This window comes from Cupressus sempervirens, chromosome 8 (assembly GCF_028749045.1).
Source record: "Cupressus sempervirens isolate cs-2001-9-10 chromosome 8, ASM2874904v1, whole genome shotgun sequence".
NCBI lineage: Eukaryota > Viridiplantae > Streptophyta > Pinopsida > Cupressales > Cupressaceae > Cupressus > Cupressus sempervirens.
The window spans coordinates 843940339-843953602 of record NC_143125.1 but is presented as its reverse complement, the minus strand read 5'-3'; the positions used below and the strand labels follow the sequence as shown (position 1 = coordinate 843953602).

General features: G+C 38.0%; 1 protein-coding gene across 2 annotated transcripts in view; it reads right to left on the bottom strand.

The window, feature by feature from the left end:
- The window catches only part of LOC149545051 (RNA helicase, ATP-dependent, SK12/DOB1 protein), a 343786-nt gene that overhangs the window by 178331 nt on the left and 152191 nt on the right, over positions 1 to 13264 (bottom strand). For both annotated transcript variants that reach the window (XM_089795559.1, XM_089795557.1), the window contains exon 11: positions 11716 to 11783. In XM_089795559.1, the coding sequence (XP_089651685.1) occupies positions 11716 to 11783 (68 nt within the window). The remainder of the gene's footprint in view (positions 1 to 11715; positions 11784 to 13264) is intronic.

Here is a 13264-nt window from a genome sequence, read left to right as displayed (position 1 = left end):
AGCAAAAAGGTTCTTTACGGGGTTCAGTTCAAAGTTTGGCCTAGACATTTCCAATTTCAGACCCATTAGAGCAATTTTGGCAGGTTGTTCGGTAACTTACTATTTTTAGTAAGTAAACAGAGCTCATTATTCTTGATATCCCAATATTGGTTTGGAAGCGTCTCATCAAGAGCTTTCCAACGAGTTATTGCACGTGTTTATTCGAGCTTGTTTTGAGCAGTTATTTTAATGCCTAATGATTATATGGTTTACTGACTAAGTGACTATTAAAGTTCATTAAACTTGTCACTTTATTTTTTTTAAAGGGTCCTATGTTCACTTAAGTGACTAAAGGACAAAAAAGGTGCTTTGTCCCACATTGCTTAAAAAAGCGTGCATCACATTGAAAAAAGTGATAAAGGTACAACGAGCCCCACATAGGAAGTCATGAAGATATAATATTTAAAACAAATATTAATCTGGGAGCTGGAAACAGTTACTGGTTATCTCTTCGAGGACGCAAACCCTTGAAGAAGCATTTTAAGGTTGGACGCAAACCTAGCCTTCTTACAGGTTTTATCTACATTTGCCAATCTGACTATTTTCGCTGATTATAAGATTGGATCATTTGGATAGTTGTATGTTATTGTATTGCTGTTGTATAATACAGTAACATATTTGACGGATATTTTTGTGTTAACTCCTGCTTATATTTGTACTTCTGAATATTGGAGGAAATCAAACAAGCTTTTTTGAGTGTTCTTGTATGCAAATCTGCTGATTATAAAGTCAATTTAAGTTCTGGAATTTATTTCAAATACTGGTCTAGTGTTCAGTTTTAAATTCGTAAGTTTGTATCAAGGGCATTTAGTAAATATCCGGAAAGGGATAGTACAGTGGTATCAGAGCCAAAAATCCTGCCATCCTGTGGAAATACACAAGATTTTATGAATAGAGTATATTTACAAGTTTGGTTGCTTCAAGGTGACTAGTCTGAAACTAAGGACGAAACCCCTCCAGTTTTGGGAAATCTAAGGAAGTTGGACGTTACCCCAACCTTCCTTCTTTACATCATTTGCACAGTCTGGGCGGATTAATCGGCAAATAAAATAAGTATTCAAATTTGAATTAGTTGAGAGGTTAGTACAGTTGTAACCCAACAGTTTGTGGTTGAATATATTTTTGAACTTCTTTTAGAAAGTCACAGTTTGGATGCAAGAATCGGTTTGGGTTAAGAAGTGCAAGATAGTGGAATGCGGAATACACTGGGAGTTTGCAGTAAGGGAATGGGTCATGCAAACCAGTAACGGGTCTATTCTCTCAGAATAGTGGATTACATCAGGGAGTCATTAACAATGGCCGACTCCATTTGAAAAGCGAGCGGCAGTCACAGAAGGCACGGGGTCCATCTATAGCAGTAACCCGTGATCTCAGACATACCCAAGATAGAATATGGCAGAGTTATCACCATACAATGACACAAGCTCATGACAATTTGACCACTCCCATCAATCTGGTTCATACCAGCAACTGAACCCGTGTTATACAGTGCAGACAGGTTGGAATCACAGGTTGAAGTGTGTGGTGAGGGGCCACGACTCCAGGCAAGTCTCACATCAACCTCTAAAAGCGTAGTAACAGTCGGATAAAAGATCATGACAACCAAGAGAGCACGGCAGAGTGCATACGGAAAGACTCAGCATTTGTTTATACGTCAAATATTACAACGCATAGACACTCCACAGGTGAAGCCGACTCTTGTTGCAACGTTCACTTCACGGGTCGAACCTAAATCGAAGCCGCAGCAAGTTAGACGTGATCCATAGTTGTTGTATACTTGTATTCGGGAGCAAGACAGGGGTCTTCAAACGGCATTAAGCCTTGCTCAAGTCTCTCTTAAACCTCCTTGCCTTATTTATGATTTATCGGCGTGAGTAGGTATGTATATAAGCCGACAAGGCACGTAGTTACATTGTAATGAATGCTGGGCTGAGTCTATTCAAATTTAATCATAGGCCAAATCGGGAACTGTGTTGTACTTATTATTTCCTCAAAAGTTGAGTACCATTGGCACGAATCCTGAGAAACTATGATTTCATAATACACCATTGTTCAGATTTTAAACAAGTAAACTGAACAAGCTAAGTTTAGCGCAGTAATAGCAGAACACCTTCAGATTGGCAGAGAATTGTATGGTAAAATGTCTTAAGAAAAGTAGTTCCCCGATGAGATTAGAAAGGGATTAACAACACCAACAATATACGCAAAGAAGTTTCATTGTTCTACAGTACAGTATAGATAGATAGATAGATAAAATTTTAACGTCCACAAGGCTAAAAATAGCCTATGGGACAGCAAGACAACTCAAGCAGACTTAAGTAGCGTTGTTCGCCTCTTGTGTAGACTAATGATGAGCCCCCCCAATTGCTCAATGTACTCTTCGTTGAACAGGTTATGCCAAGAACTGTCACATATAGTATCCGCAAACTTATCCCTGCTATCCTTGTAGGCCTCACATTCTAGAATAAAGTGTTGTTCAGTTTCCACTTTTCCAGAATTGCAAAATTTGCAAATTCTCTCTTCCCAAGCCTCCTTTGGCCTCTTCCAACGCCCGGTCTCACAACGAAGTTGGTGAGAGTTGGTTCTCAGCTGAGCAATAAGAATTTTAGCTCTCCAAGAAATGTTGGCTCCTATGTACACTTTTTCCAGTTGATCACAAGTGGGGTTGAACTCATTTATATAATATAGTTTCTTCCTCCCAATCTCGCTTCCCCAATTTCTCTTGTAGAATTTCTCCATAACAAAGACCTTTATTTCTTTATTATTTGTGGGGCACATATTGAAATGAATATTCCATTTACTCATCCACTTGATGTTTTGTTGCATCCATGTCCTTTTTCGCTTACATAGTGTGTCCCTAAAGACAACTTTCGGCCATCTATCCTCTTCCATTTTTTCGATTCTTTTTAGATAGCTTGAAAGGCGAACCATAGCAAGTGCCTCGATACGCGTAGCCCCCATTTCACTTAGCATGATGTCATATGGAACAGTGCTTTTAATTTTAAACTTGCTTGTAATCAAGCGCTTTTGGATTCCTTCGATTTGTTTCCATTGTGCTATAGTAGTGTTGCTGGCCCATAATTCACACCCATAAAGAACAACTGGCAGCACAAGAAGACCGAACAAGGTTTGAATAGTTTTCCAATCCCACAACTCCGCTTCACGGCACCTATTCTGAAGAGCGTAGAAAGCCTTCCATCCACCTAATGTCCTTTTATACCTGCAGCTAGACCAGCTTAGTTTTTTGTTGAAATCGATGCCAAGGTATTTATATTCCGCAACTTCTTCGAGAACACTTCCATTGTAATAAAATTCATGTTGATGCTGTTTTTTATTATTAGAGAAAATCATAACCTTGGTTTTGCTGATATTGACCTGCATCCCCACCATTCTACAAAAGCGCTCAAGAGAAGATAGATGGTCTTGCAAACCACAAGCAGATTTGGCAATTAAAATGAGGTTGTCCGCATATAGGAGTAGCTTTATAATAAATTCCACTAGCTGAATGCCTTCACGCTCTTGCGTGTTTAACCACTCTTCCAGTTTGTCAATATATAAACCAAATAAAGTAGGTGATAAAGGGCAGCCTTGTTTGACCCCGATATCGCTCCTAAAACATTCTGAAATGCCATCTGAAGTTCTGATTTTGACTTTCACCTCTTCGTACATCCTATGAGCAGCAGCTCTGAGATGCCTAGGAATCCCCAATTCTTCCATCCTCAACCAAAGCTTGTCTCTCGGAACGGTATCAAAAGCCTTTTTGAAGTCAACAAAGCAACAAAAAACGTCTTCCTTTTTCTCCCACTCTTTTTCAATAATGTGTCTCAGAGTGACACAGTGATCCACTGTCGAGTGCTTTGGCCTAAAACCAGCTTGCCCTTTAGCACGTTTATGATTCTCTTCTGCCCATTTGCTGATCCTAGTTTCTATCATACTGCCAAAAAGTTTAGCAAAGAGGGGATTGATCATTATAGTCCTCCTGTAGTTGGAGGGATTGTTAACATCACCACTCTTAAAAAGTGGTATTGCAAGGCTGATTGTCCAATCTTTCGGAAACCCTTCCTGGCAGATTTTGTTGAAGATTTCAGTGATGTGCGGTGCAAGAGTTTTCATACCCCACTTCAAATATTCAGCTTGAAGCGCAACAAGGTCTTTTGCTTTGCCTCCACCCAACTTCTTAATCCCTGTCTCTATCTCTTGCACAGTAAAAATATTTGTGGTATCATTGACCAAAGGTGGCTGTCCCACTCCACCCTCTTGTTCATAAAGTTTCTTAGCATAATCAAACCATTGGGTGGCAGTAATATTATTTTCAGTTTGCTTCCTCCTTGGTTGGATTTCTTTCCAAAAACGTTTGGGGTTATTTCTGCCCAAGAAAATTAGCTCCTCTCTCCTTGTGGACATAAAATCGATTTTTTTCTTCTTTAGGATCTGTTTGTAGGTCTTAATGTCAAGGTTAGTTTTATTTGACTCCCTTAGATTTCTCCTAGCCCTCTTGCATTCCTTATCAAACCATGCATTGGCTGGAAAACAATTAGTTTCAGATTTTCTATTTTTTGCTCTCTTGCATTTTAAAAGAGCCTTGTGAATCAAATTTGATAAATCATGACTATTAACACCATGCTTATACATAGGGTGTCCCATACAAAGTTCCTCAAGAGTAGCCCTGAAAGTGTTACTATTTTCTGAAGTTAACAAAATTCTGCCCTGAGAAGGTGGGTGTTGAGGGCCTTGGATTTTTGCCCCAATCCGTCTATCCTTTGCCCAATACAAATTTATGTACAAATTACATAATCTACCACACTTGCCCCATTGTATGTGTTGCAAGTGAAATTGCCCGACTTAGCCCATCTAGCCAAACCATTACAGATTATTAGATCAAATGTGCCACACAAAGTGATCAATTCTTCCCCAAAATGATTGCAGCCTTTAGCATCTTCGGATATTCTATCCCATGGATGATTTCTCTCTTCTGTGAGCCAAATAGGGTTATCATTTACTTCGGAGCTGAAAATACTTGCTTGCCAATTTGCTGTCCTAGCATTGAAATCTCCAACAAGAAGGACATCCCCACGTTGTGAAAAAACAGCAACATCTTTCTTTAATGTAGCATAAGGGTCATTGTGATCTAAACCACACTTTTTATAAATTTTAGATACTTGTGGAGCAAAGTAACAAGCTGCAATCCTGAGAAGAGTGTTATTTTCCACGATTTTGAGCCATATAAATTGTTTATTAGAATCAGTCTTTTCCAGCTGAATGACACGACCTTCTTTTTCTTTTACTAGAACCATTATACCTCCATAACCTTTACCATTTCCCGCTGCCTCATTCCACACTGCCATCTTCCAGTAGCCTTCAAACAATGGGGTCTTACATCCCTCATGTTCATGTGTCTCTATGAGACAAATAATGTCTTTGCCTTCCGCAATAGGCCCTAACCCAAGCCCACGTCTCCACGGATAACCTCTGCAATTCCAACAAACTAAACTTAAGGACGCCTGGGTTAAGCTTGATTGCTATTTATTTTGATGCGAAAGACTCAAAGTTGAGTTATTATCGCTAGGTGTGATTATGGATCTTGTTGTATCGCTGCCTGTTAAGGTGTTTGTTGTTGCACCTTTGTTGCCTTCTTGCTGCCCTTCATTGTAGCGGTGGCCAAAATGAGCAATAACTGCTTTTCCCTTGAACATCCAAGCTCTTTTGCCTTCATTTCTAGCTGTTCTGATTTTTTCCATTTCCATCCTTCTTTCTACTTGCTGTCTCATAGTTAAATCCTCCTCTAAAACGAAGCAAGAACCCCACAAGAGCTGTTTTTTGTTAAGTAGATTTTGTTTGTCGCTAATGCTGAGCATGACTACCTTGATTGGCCTATTTCTCTCAGCGTGTGGTTTGCCAACCCTCCAAGCTTGGCAGATTTGTCCTTGCCACAACAGCACATCTTGTAGCAAATCCCTCGTTAAGTCAAGGGTATGTTCGCCTTCCCCATAGTCTTTTATCCCCTTGATAATTATATTGGATGCCCTAAGCTGCCTTTCCTTGACCTCTTTGTCTTGCGTGTTCACACGAATCTTTGCCTCTTCTCTTGCCATATCAGGGTGTTTGTTGTTTTTGTCCCAAGTTTTGGTGACTTCTGCAAAACTCCTTCTCTTCTCTTCACCATCTGCCTTTCCTGGCAAACTAGTGTGAAGAATCGTTTTCTCCTTATTATGAGATGACTCGGTATTTGTTGTGACCTTGTTTGTTTCCAATGTCACATTCAGGTTTTTCCATTCATCCTTCATATTCTGCCATTCAAGCTTCCCGGCTAAAAGTGTTTCTTGCAGCGTTGAGATTTGAGCTTTTAAAGTGTTGTTATCGTCTGCAAGAGTTTTATTTGCTGCAATTAGCACCTGTATATTGCGGTAACTTTCTTGCTCCTTAGCCTCTAGGAGCTCCAACCTCCTCTTGGCCCTCAAAAGTTCTTGCACATAAAGATCTGGGCACCAAGCGAGAGGTGTGGAGGTAGGGCTGTAACTGACAGACTCACCGAAGTTATATGTGGAGACTGATTCCTATAACTGGGTGGGGAGTAACAGCTTACTGACAGGAGTTTTTTGATGAAGAAACTGGAGGCTAGGTTGTTTCTAGAGACTATATCACCATGCTGCAAGTTGCAGCAATTACTGTGTTTATAGTAGAATCAACAAAAATATACCTTCTACATTGAAGGGCATAGAACTAATGTGTTGCTCACTATTACACAACATCCAGGGTCGGAAATAGATGAATCGTAATCTCTTAAATGTACTACACATTTTGAAGTTTCCAAAAACTCCCTATGTAGAGGCAAATATTACAGGCATTACCTGGACATTGTTTCATTGCTTCTGGATAGTACCTAAAAGCTGGAGAACATCTTACATTTCAATCAAATAAGTAGTTTGTGCACTCCATATAGTTGCTACTAATATCTGACTATCAAACTGTACTAAGGAATCTTAGGCAAAGAATTTACAAAATCTCTACAAACTCTGCAAATAAACATTCAACATTTGCAAGCAATTGTTTGTCAAAATTACAGCTGGTGGAAGTGGTGCAGAAATTTTCAGTGGAAACAGTGGGACATATTATGATTATGATTTGTCTTAAATGTGACTGGAGAAAGCAGCTTCTGTGGAATGAGTTTTGGTGATTTCTTAAGTCTGGGAAGATAAACGATTTCATGTGTGGCTACAGAAATACAGATTGGGTCAAATTCCAAGTATTCAAACTAAGGAAAAATAGTTAACACTTCATTCATACCCTACAAATTTATTTTGGCCAAAAAGGCGGTTGCATCTTACAGTGGTGAAAATAATCCTTGCAATTAAGGGTTCTTGTTTTTAAGAAAATTGCTTGATAGACTGCTCCAAAAGTTGTAGTTTAATTGGTGAAGTTCGATTCAGTTTGCCTAGTGTTTGTGTTTGCATCTCTGCACTTCAAGTAGCTATCACAGATTGCTATTCTCATGCATATGTTTGACAGAATACTCTTGCAAAGAACTTGTATTTGTATTGAATTTTGGTTCAGAACTCAGTGGTTAGATTTAGTAAAGCTACATGCCAAAGTAGGTGGGACGAGATTTCCAACTCGATATTAAAACTGAAAGAGACTATACGATGATTATAACAAATTTCCATCAAAGCTTCAAAAAGAATTTCCCTTCATTGATTACATGGACCTCCAACTAGAGCTGCAAAACAAGACGGATATGATAAGAAACAAATGCTACAGTTTGGCTCAGGATCTCCTTACAGAGGACAGTTACAGGAAACTGCATAGGGAAGATATCAATCAACTTGATAGTAGTCCTAATAATGACACAAGTATACTAGCTGGCAATTGGGAGACAAAAGTATCTCATGGAGCTATTTACACAAGTCCTTTTGATGAGCACATTGATGGCCCAGATAAAAGAGTTGACCAAACCGCCAACGTTGGCAACTCCCCATCTTATTTAGACATGCAAAACACCAGCATCTTATTTGGTGACATAGAAATTAACTTGGATGAATTTTATGGTGATTATAGGCTGAAAATTATGTCAAATATTGAGAAGAAGCAAATAGACCACAATGTTGGCAGGATAGATGATCTAGCTCACGTTGAGTTATAGGATATATCTGAAAATCTCGTTTCCCTAGGTGATGAAAAATCAAAAAACTCTATGGAGAACAGCCCACTTGTGTTCGAAGGAGAAGATCAAAAACCTTTATCAGTCTTTGACTTATTGGATATGCTTTTGGTCAAAGAGGACAAGGTTGTCCAAGTGTTGACGAGGATACATGATTCTTCCAATTTGATTGAGCATCTCATGCAGAAGATTGTGATGGAAGAGAGGCAGGGGAAAGTATGTGGTGTCACAAGTCCCCTTTTACATACTATTTTTGAAACTTTGAAAATGATGAAATATGAGTACTTGCAACTATTAATGGATAGAGATCTAGCAATAAAATTTGGAAGGGACAAGAAGAGTGAGGTAGATGAGCTACGCCTTCAATTGAGCTTAACACATTATTCCATCCACAAAGCTGAAAATCAAATGAGTGGGGCAGCCACTTTTAAAGAAGATAACAGTGGTTTAAGGGCACAAGAAATCGCGAAAATCATTGAAGAAATTCATAACGCAGGTAGATGTGAAGGCAAACAATGTAATTCAATCACGTGTTCCCCGTCTGAGTCTTTCTATGATGAGGAAGATTCTATGGATCAGCAAGCTGGTGAGTCTGGAAATTCTGATTTTTATGACAGCACCTATACATCTTCACATGAGCACATGGTTAGTGATACAAGCAGGGAGGATAATTTAGAGATTTCAATTAATGGTGAACCATCCTTTTATGAATACTTAAACATAAGCAAGCGTACTTATGGTGGGGTAGGAAGTTCAAATTTATCCTTAGCATGCTCTGAGGGATTTTTCAGCTTACCCAAAGATTTATCACCTAGCTCTTACGAGATGGCCACAGCCTACTTGCTGATTGGTGATTTTTCTTGTGGGTATATTTCCGCTATCAATGATTTGCCTGTGTATATTGGTAATATATTCACTGATTCTATTTGGCCTTCAAGGGTCAATGAGTTATTTGCAGATGAGTGGGCAGATCACACATTACCCTACGTTCCACAGGAGGTGTCTACACTTTTTATTCAGCGGGATATTGAAGATAGTGTTAGCACTCATGATGTTGGTGATTCACCAACCACTCTTTCCTTTACCCAAGATCATGTTGATTGGGTAAATAGGAATCCAGGTGTTAATAGTATCTCACATCTAGCGGATTATGTTGTGTTGTTACACAGTCACATGATTATGATCTATGTGTTTCTGCCTTCTGACACATCAGAGTTCAAGAGATTAGGATTACTCTGTTTTCACCAGAGTGACATGATGGTGGAGTCAGATTGGCCAGATCTATCATTATCATTGATACAGATATTACAGGAGTGGTAATACAGTACAGTGGTATAGATATTACACGAGCTGGTCAGGGGTATCTAAAACAGCACATGAGTTCTCACTTGGGATCCGGGCGAAGCATCCCTGTGTATTGTTTTTTATCAGGGAGTTTGTCATAGAGGTTGGTTGCTATCATCTTAGGGTGGATATTGGTATATTGTCGAGCCCCCATCTTCACTTCACAGTAGAGACTCACAGAGTCACTCATGGAGTCGGGCATTCATACTGACTAAGGGTATTGGCACACAGGGCAGCAGTACATGGCAGTTGGTGTCCCTTTATGGTGAGACTTGGGATCCTAGCATTCAATTATTTGGTACATCGATTCCTATTGTACTATTTCGCCACTTCGAATTTGGGATGATACATGTCAAGTTACATCGGCTGAGGAATAGAATCTCATTCTCAAGATGAGTACAGGATACTGGCATTTGGTTTCAGCAGGTATGAGTGGATTGCTTGAGGCAAGCAATCTTTGAGAAGGGAGGCTTTGTAATGTCCCCTTTTTCTGGGACATTATATTTCTGTGTTGCCGGCTCACTTTGCCTAGCTTACAAGAGCTGAAAAGGTTCTTTACGAGGTTTAGTTCGAGGTTTGGCCTAGACATTTCCATTTTCAGACCCATCAAAGCAGTTTTGGCAGGTTGTTCAAATACTTACTATTTTTAGTAAGTAAATAGAGCTTAGTATTCTTGATATCCCAGCATTGGTTTGGAAGCATCTCACCTAGATCTTTCCAACGAGCTAATGAACGTGCTTATCCGAGTTCGTTTGATCAGTTATTTTAATGCCTGATGATTATATGATTTCCTGACTAAGTGACTATTAAAGTTCATTTAACTTGTCACTTTGTTTTTTTAAAAGAGTCCTATGTTCACTTAAGTGACTAAAAGACAAAAACGGTGTTTTATCCCACATTGCTTAAAAGAGCGTGCATCAAATTGGAAAAAGTGATAAATGTATAACGAGCCCCACATGGGAAGTCATGAAGATATAATATTTAAAACAAATATTAATCTGGGAGCTGTTAACAGTTACTAGTTATCTCTTCAAGGATGCAAACCCTTGAACAAGCATTTGAGGGTTGGACGCAAACCTAGCCTTCTTACAGGTTTTATCTACATTTGCCAATCTGATTGTTTTTGTTGTTTATACGATTGGATCATTTGGATAGTTGTATGTTATTGTATTGCTGTTGCATAATACAGCAATGTATTTGACGGTTATTTTTGTGTTAACTCCTGCTTATATTTGTACCTCTGAATATTGGAGGAAATCAAACAAGCTTTTCTGAGTGTTCTTGTATGCATATCTGCTGGTTATAAAGTCAATTTAAGCTCTGGAATTTATTTCAAATACTGGTTTACTGTTCAGTTTTAAATTTGTAAGTTTGTATCAAGGGCATTTAGTAAATATCCGGAAAGGGATAGTACACTAACTTAGGTCAAAATTGGAATCTTCTGGCTCAGGTTAAAGGTAAATGTGGGGTTTTTTAGGACAACTGCTATATTTATTTTAAAACCTCATAAAAGCGGGCTTTTTATTGGTAAAAGCATGATATATAAATATATATAATATTTAAAGTGTATTTTGTTGTCCATTTTCAAGTTTCAACTCATTATGAGTTCATTTGATATAGTTTTTAATGTTTCATGAAATTAGCCTATTTCATGTCTATTTTGCATGTTACTTTATTGAAAAACTATAGTTTAATATTAAGTTTAATTGCATAAGAAATCTTAAATGCATTTAAGTGGAGATTTTATTATTCGTTGCATATATCAACATGCAAATCACTATATGACAACCACTTCCAATAAATTATAAGTCCTATTGAACATCAACCCTAAAAAATTATGTGATCTATGGCCTAAAAACAATAAATAATTTTAAAATTGAATTGTTCATGACATTGAAACATACTTATCTCTAGGACAAAAGGAAGAAAGTTTGCATAGGAAATGAGTAAAAATTATAAAACCATTTCAACGAGTATCTAAGTCTCAGACTCTCATATCCAATGTCAACTGCAAATTCCTCAGCTAATCTATAACTATATAATAAAGGGAAAGAAATCATACTCAGTAATTTAGTGGCTCTAGAAAAGTCCCTAGAGAACGACAAATGTATTTCTATTTTTGCAGAAGGTTAAAGCTTGAAATCAATTTAAAAACACATGCATTGACGAAAACATACCCTGTGACATATATTTTTTTCTTCTTGGTCCGTCCAATCCAATCAGCAAACTCTAATTTGTTTGGTACCTAAAACAGGCCAACAAAAATAAATGCATAAACAATTTTCTCAAAGACGCCAAAGCAAAAGGAAGATTCACTCTTCAGCAATCTTTACACAATTAACAAAGAAGGAAAGTCTTAACTGTCCACATAGGACCAGAAAAATGCTCAACGGGACTCAAATGAGTACATATAATTATAATACAAAGGTGGTACGACAAATGTACCTCAGACTACCGAAACAAAAAATGCTGCAAGTACTGTAAAAGTCTAAAAGGAATAAAAGAACCAAAAAAATTTCCAAATCAACCTTTATAATTATCCAAATAAGGGCAAGTTCAAAGTAGAAGCCATCAAAAGCTGAAATAAACAAAACATATGAAACCAGACTACAAAATCATAGTGCACTATGCAAAAAGACTAAAGATGTAATCCATACAACCAGCTTGTCAGCTGTTGGTTTGAGTTTCTAGCAGACTACTAAATATTCAATTCCAAGGTTACTCAAGGATCTGTCCCCGACCTAATTTCCCCCATCCTCATACTGGGACTTGGGGACAATTTGCTTCGCCTTATGGGCATACGATTTGTGGACCCCATCTGCTTACATACCCTAAGAAGCCAAAAGCATGGCTTGTACTCGCATCTTCTCCATTCTTTTTACATGCACACAATTTTCAAGATTTTTACTTCTACTCTCTCATTGACAGCAGCAGCAAGGCTAAAATAAATACAATGAGGTTTAAATACAAATGTGGAAATGAATTCAGTGATAGTGGATTTGGACAAGAATTGCAAATGATAATCAATTTAAACAAGTAAAAACAAATGGCAGTCACAGTATTAATCTTTCGCTGTCGGTTATTGCATGTGCTCATTAGCCAGAATAGATTCTTTTTAAACTTGCCCATTCAATGCTTGTTGCTTCAAACAAAACTATTCTTTTGTCCCACTCTGCCTTCAGATGAGTCTGGTTCTGATGCAAGGTTGGCTAAATCAGAATGGCAGCAGCAGTTTGCTTGTTTTTATGTACATTGATTTTTATATTGAACATGAAACTATATGGCAGCACTTGGCCTTTGGACGTTTCGGTTTAGTTTGTTCAACTTGTTTACATGTATTTTATTATCACGTGCATATATGATATTACAATAACATTTGAATTCTGATTTCCGAATTTTGAATGAATATTGTGTTCTGAAACAATGAAATGTTGTAAACTTGTATGTTAAAGTTCTATGAAGTTTAAATGGCATGCTTTATCGTTTTCATATGAATGTCATGTATATTTTAAAAATTTTCTATATATTTTAAATAGCCGTCCCCTCACTGTCCCCAATTATCAAGGAAACTCATCCCCCACCCCCCTGCTGTACCCGTCCCCGAAACTTGAGGTAACACTGTTCAATTCTAATTGTCGCATTCATTGCTTGCTGATACATCATTGCTGTTAGATGCTACATGTAATCTATTGTTCTCATTTCAAGCATCACTACCAGCTAATTTGT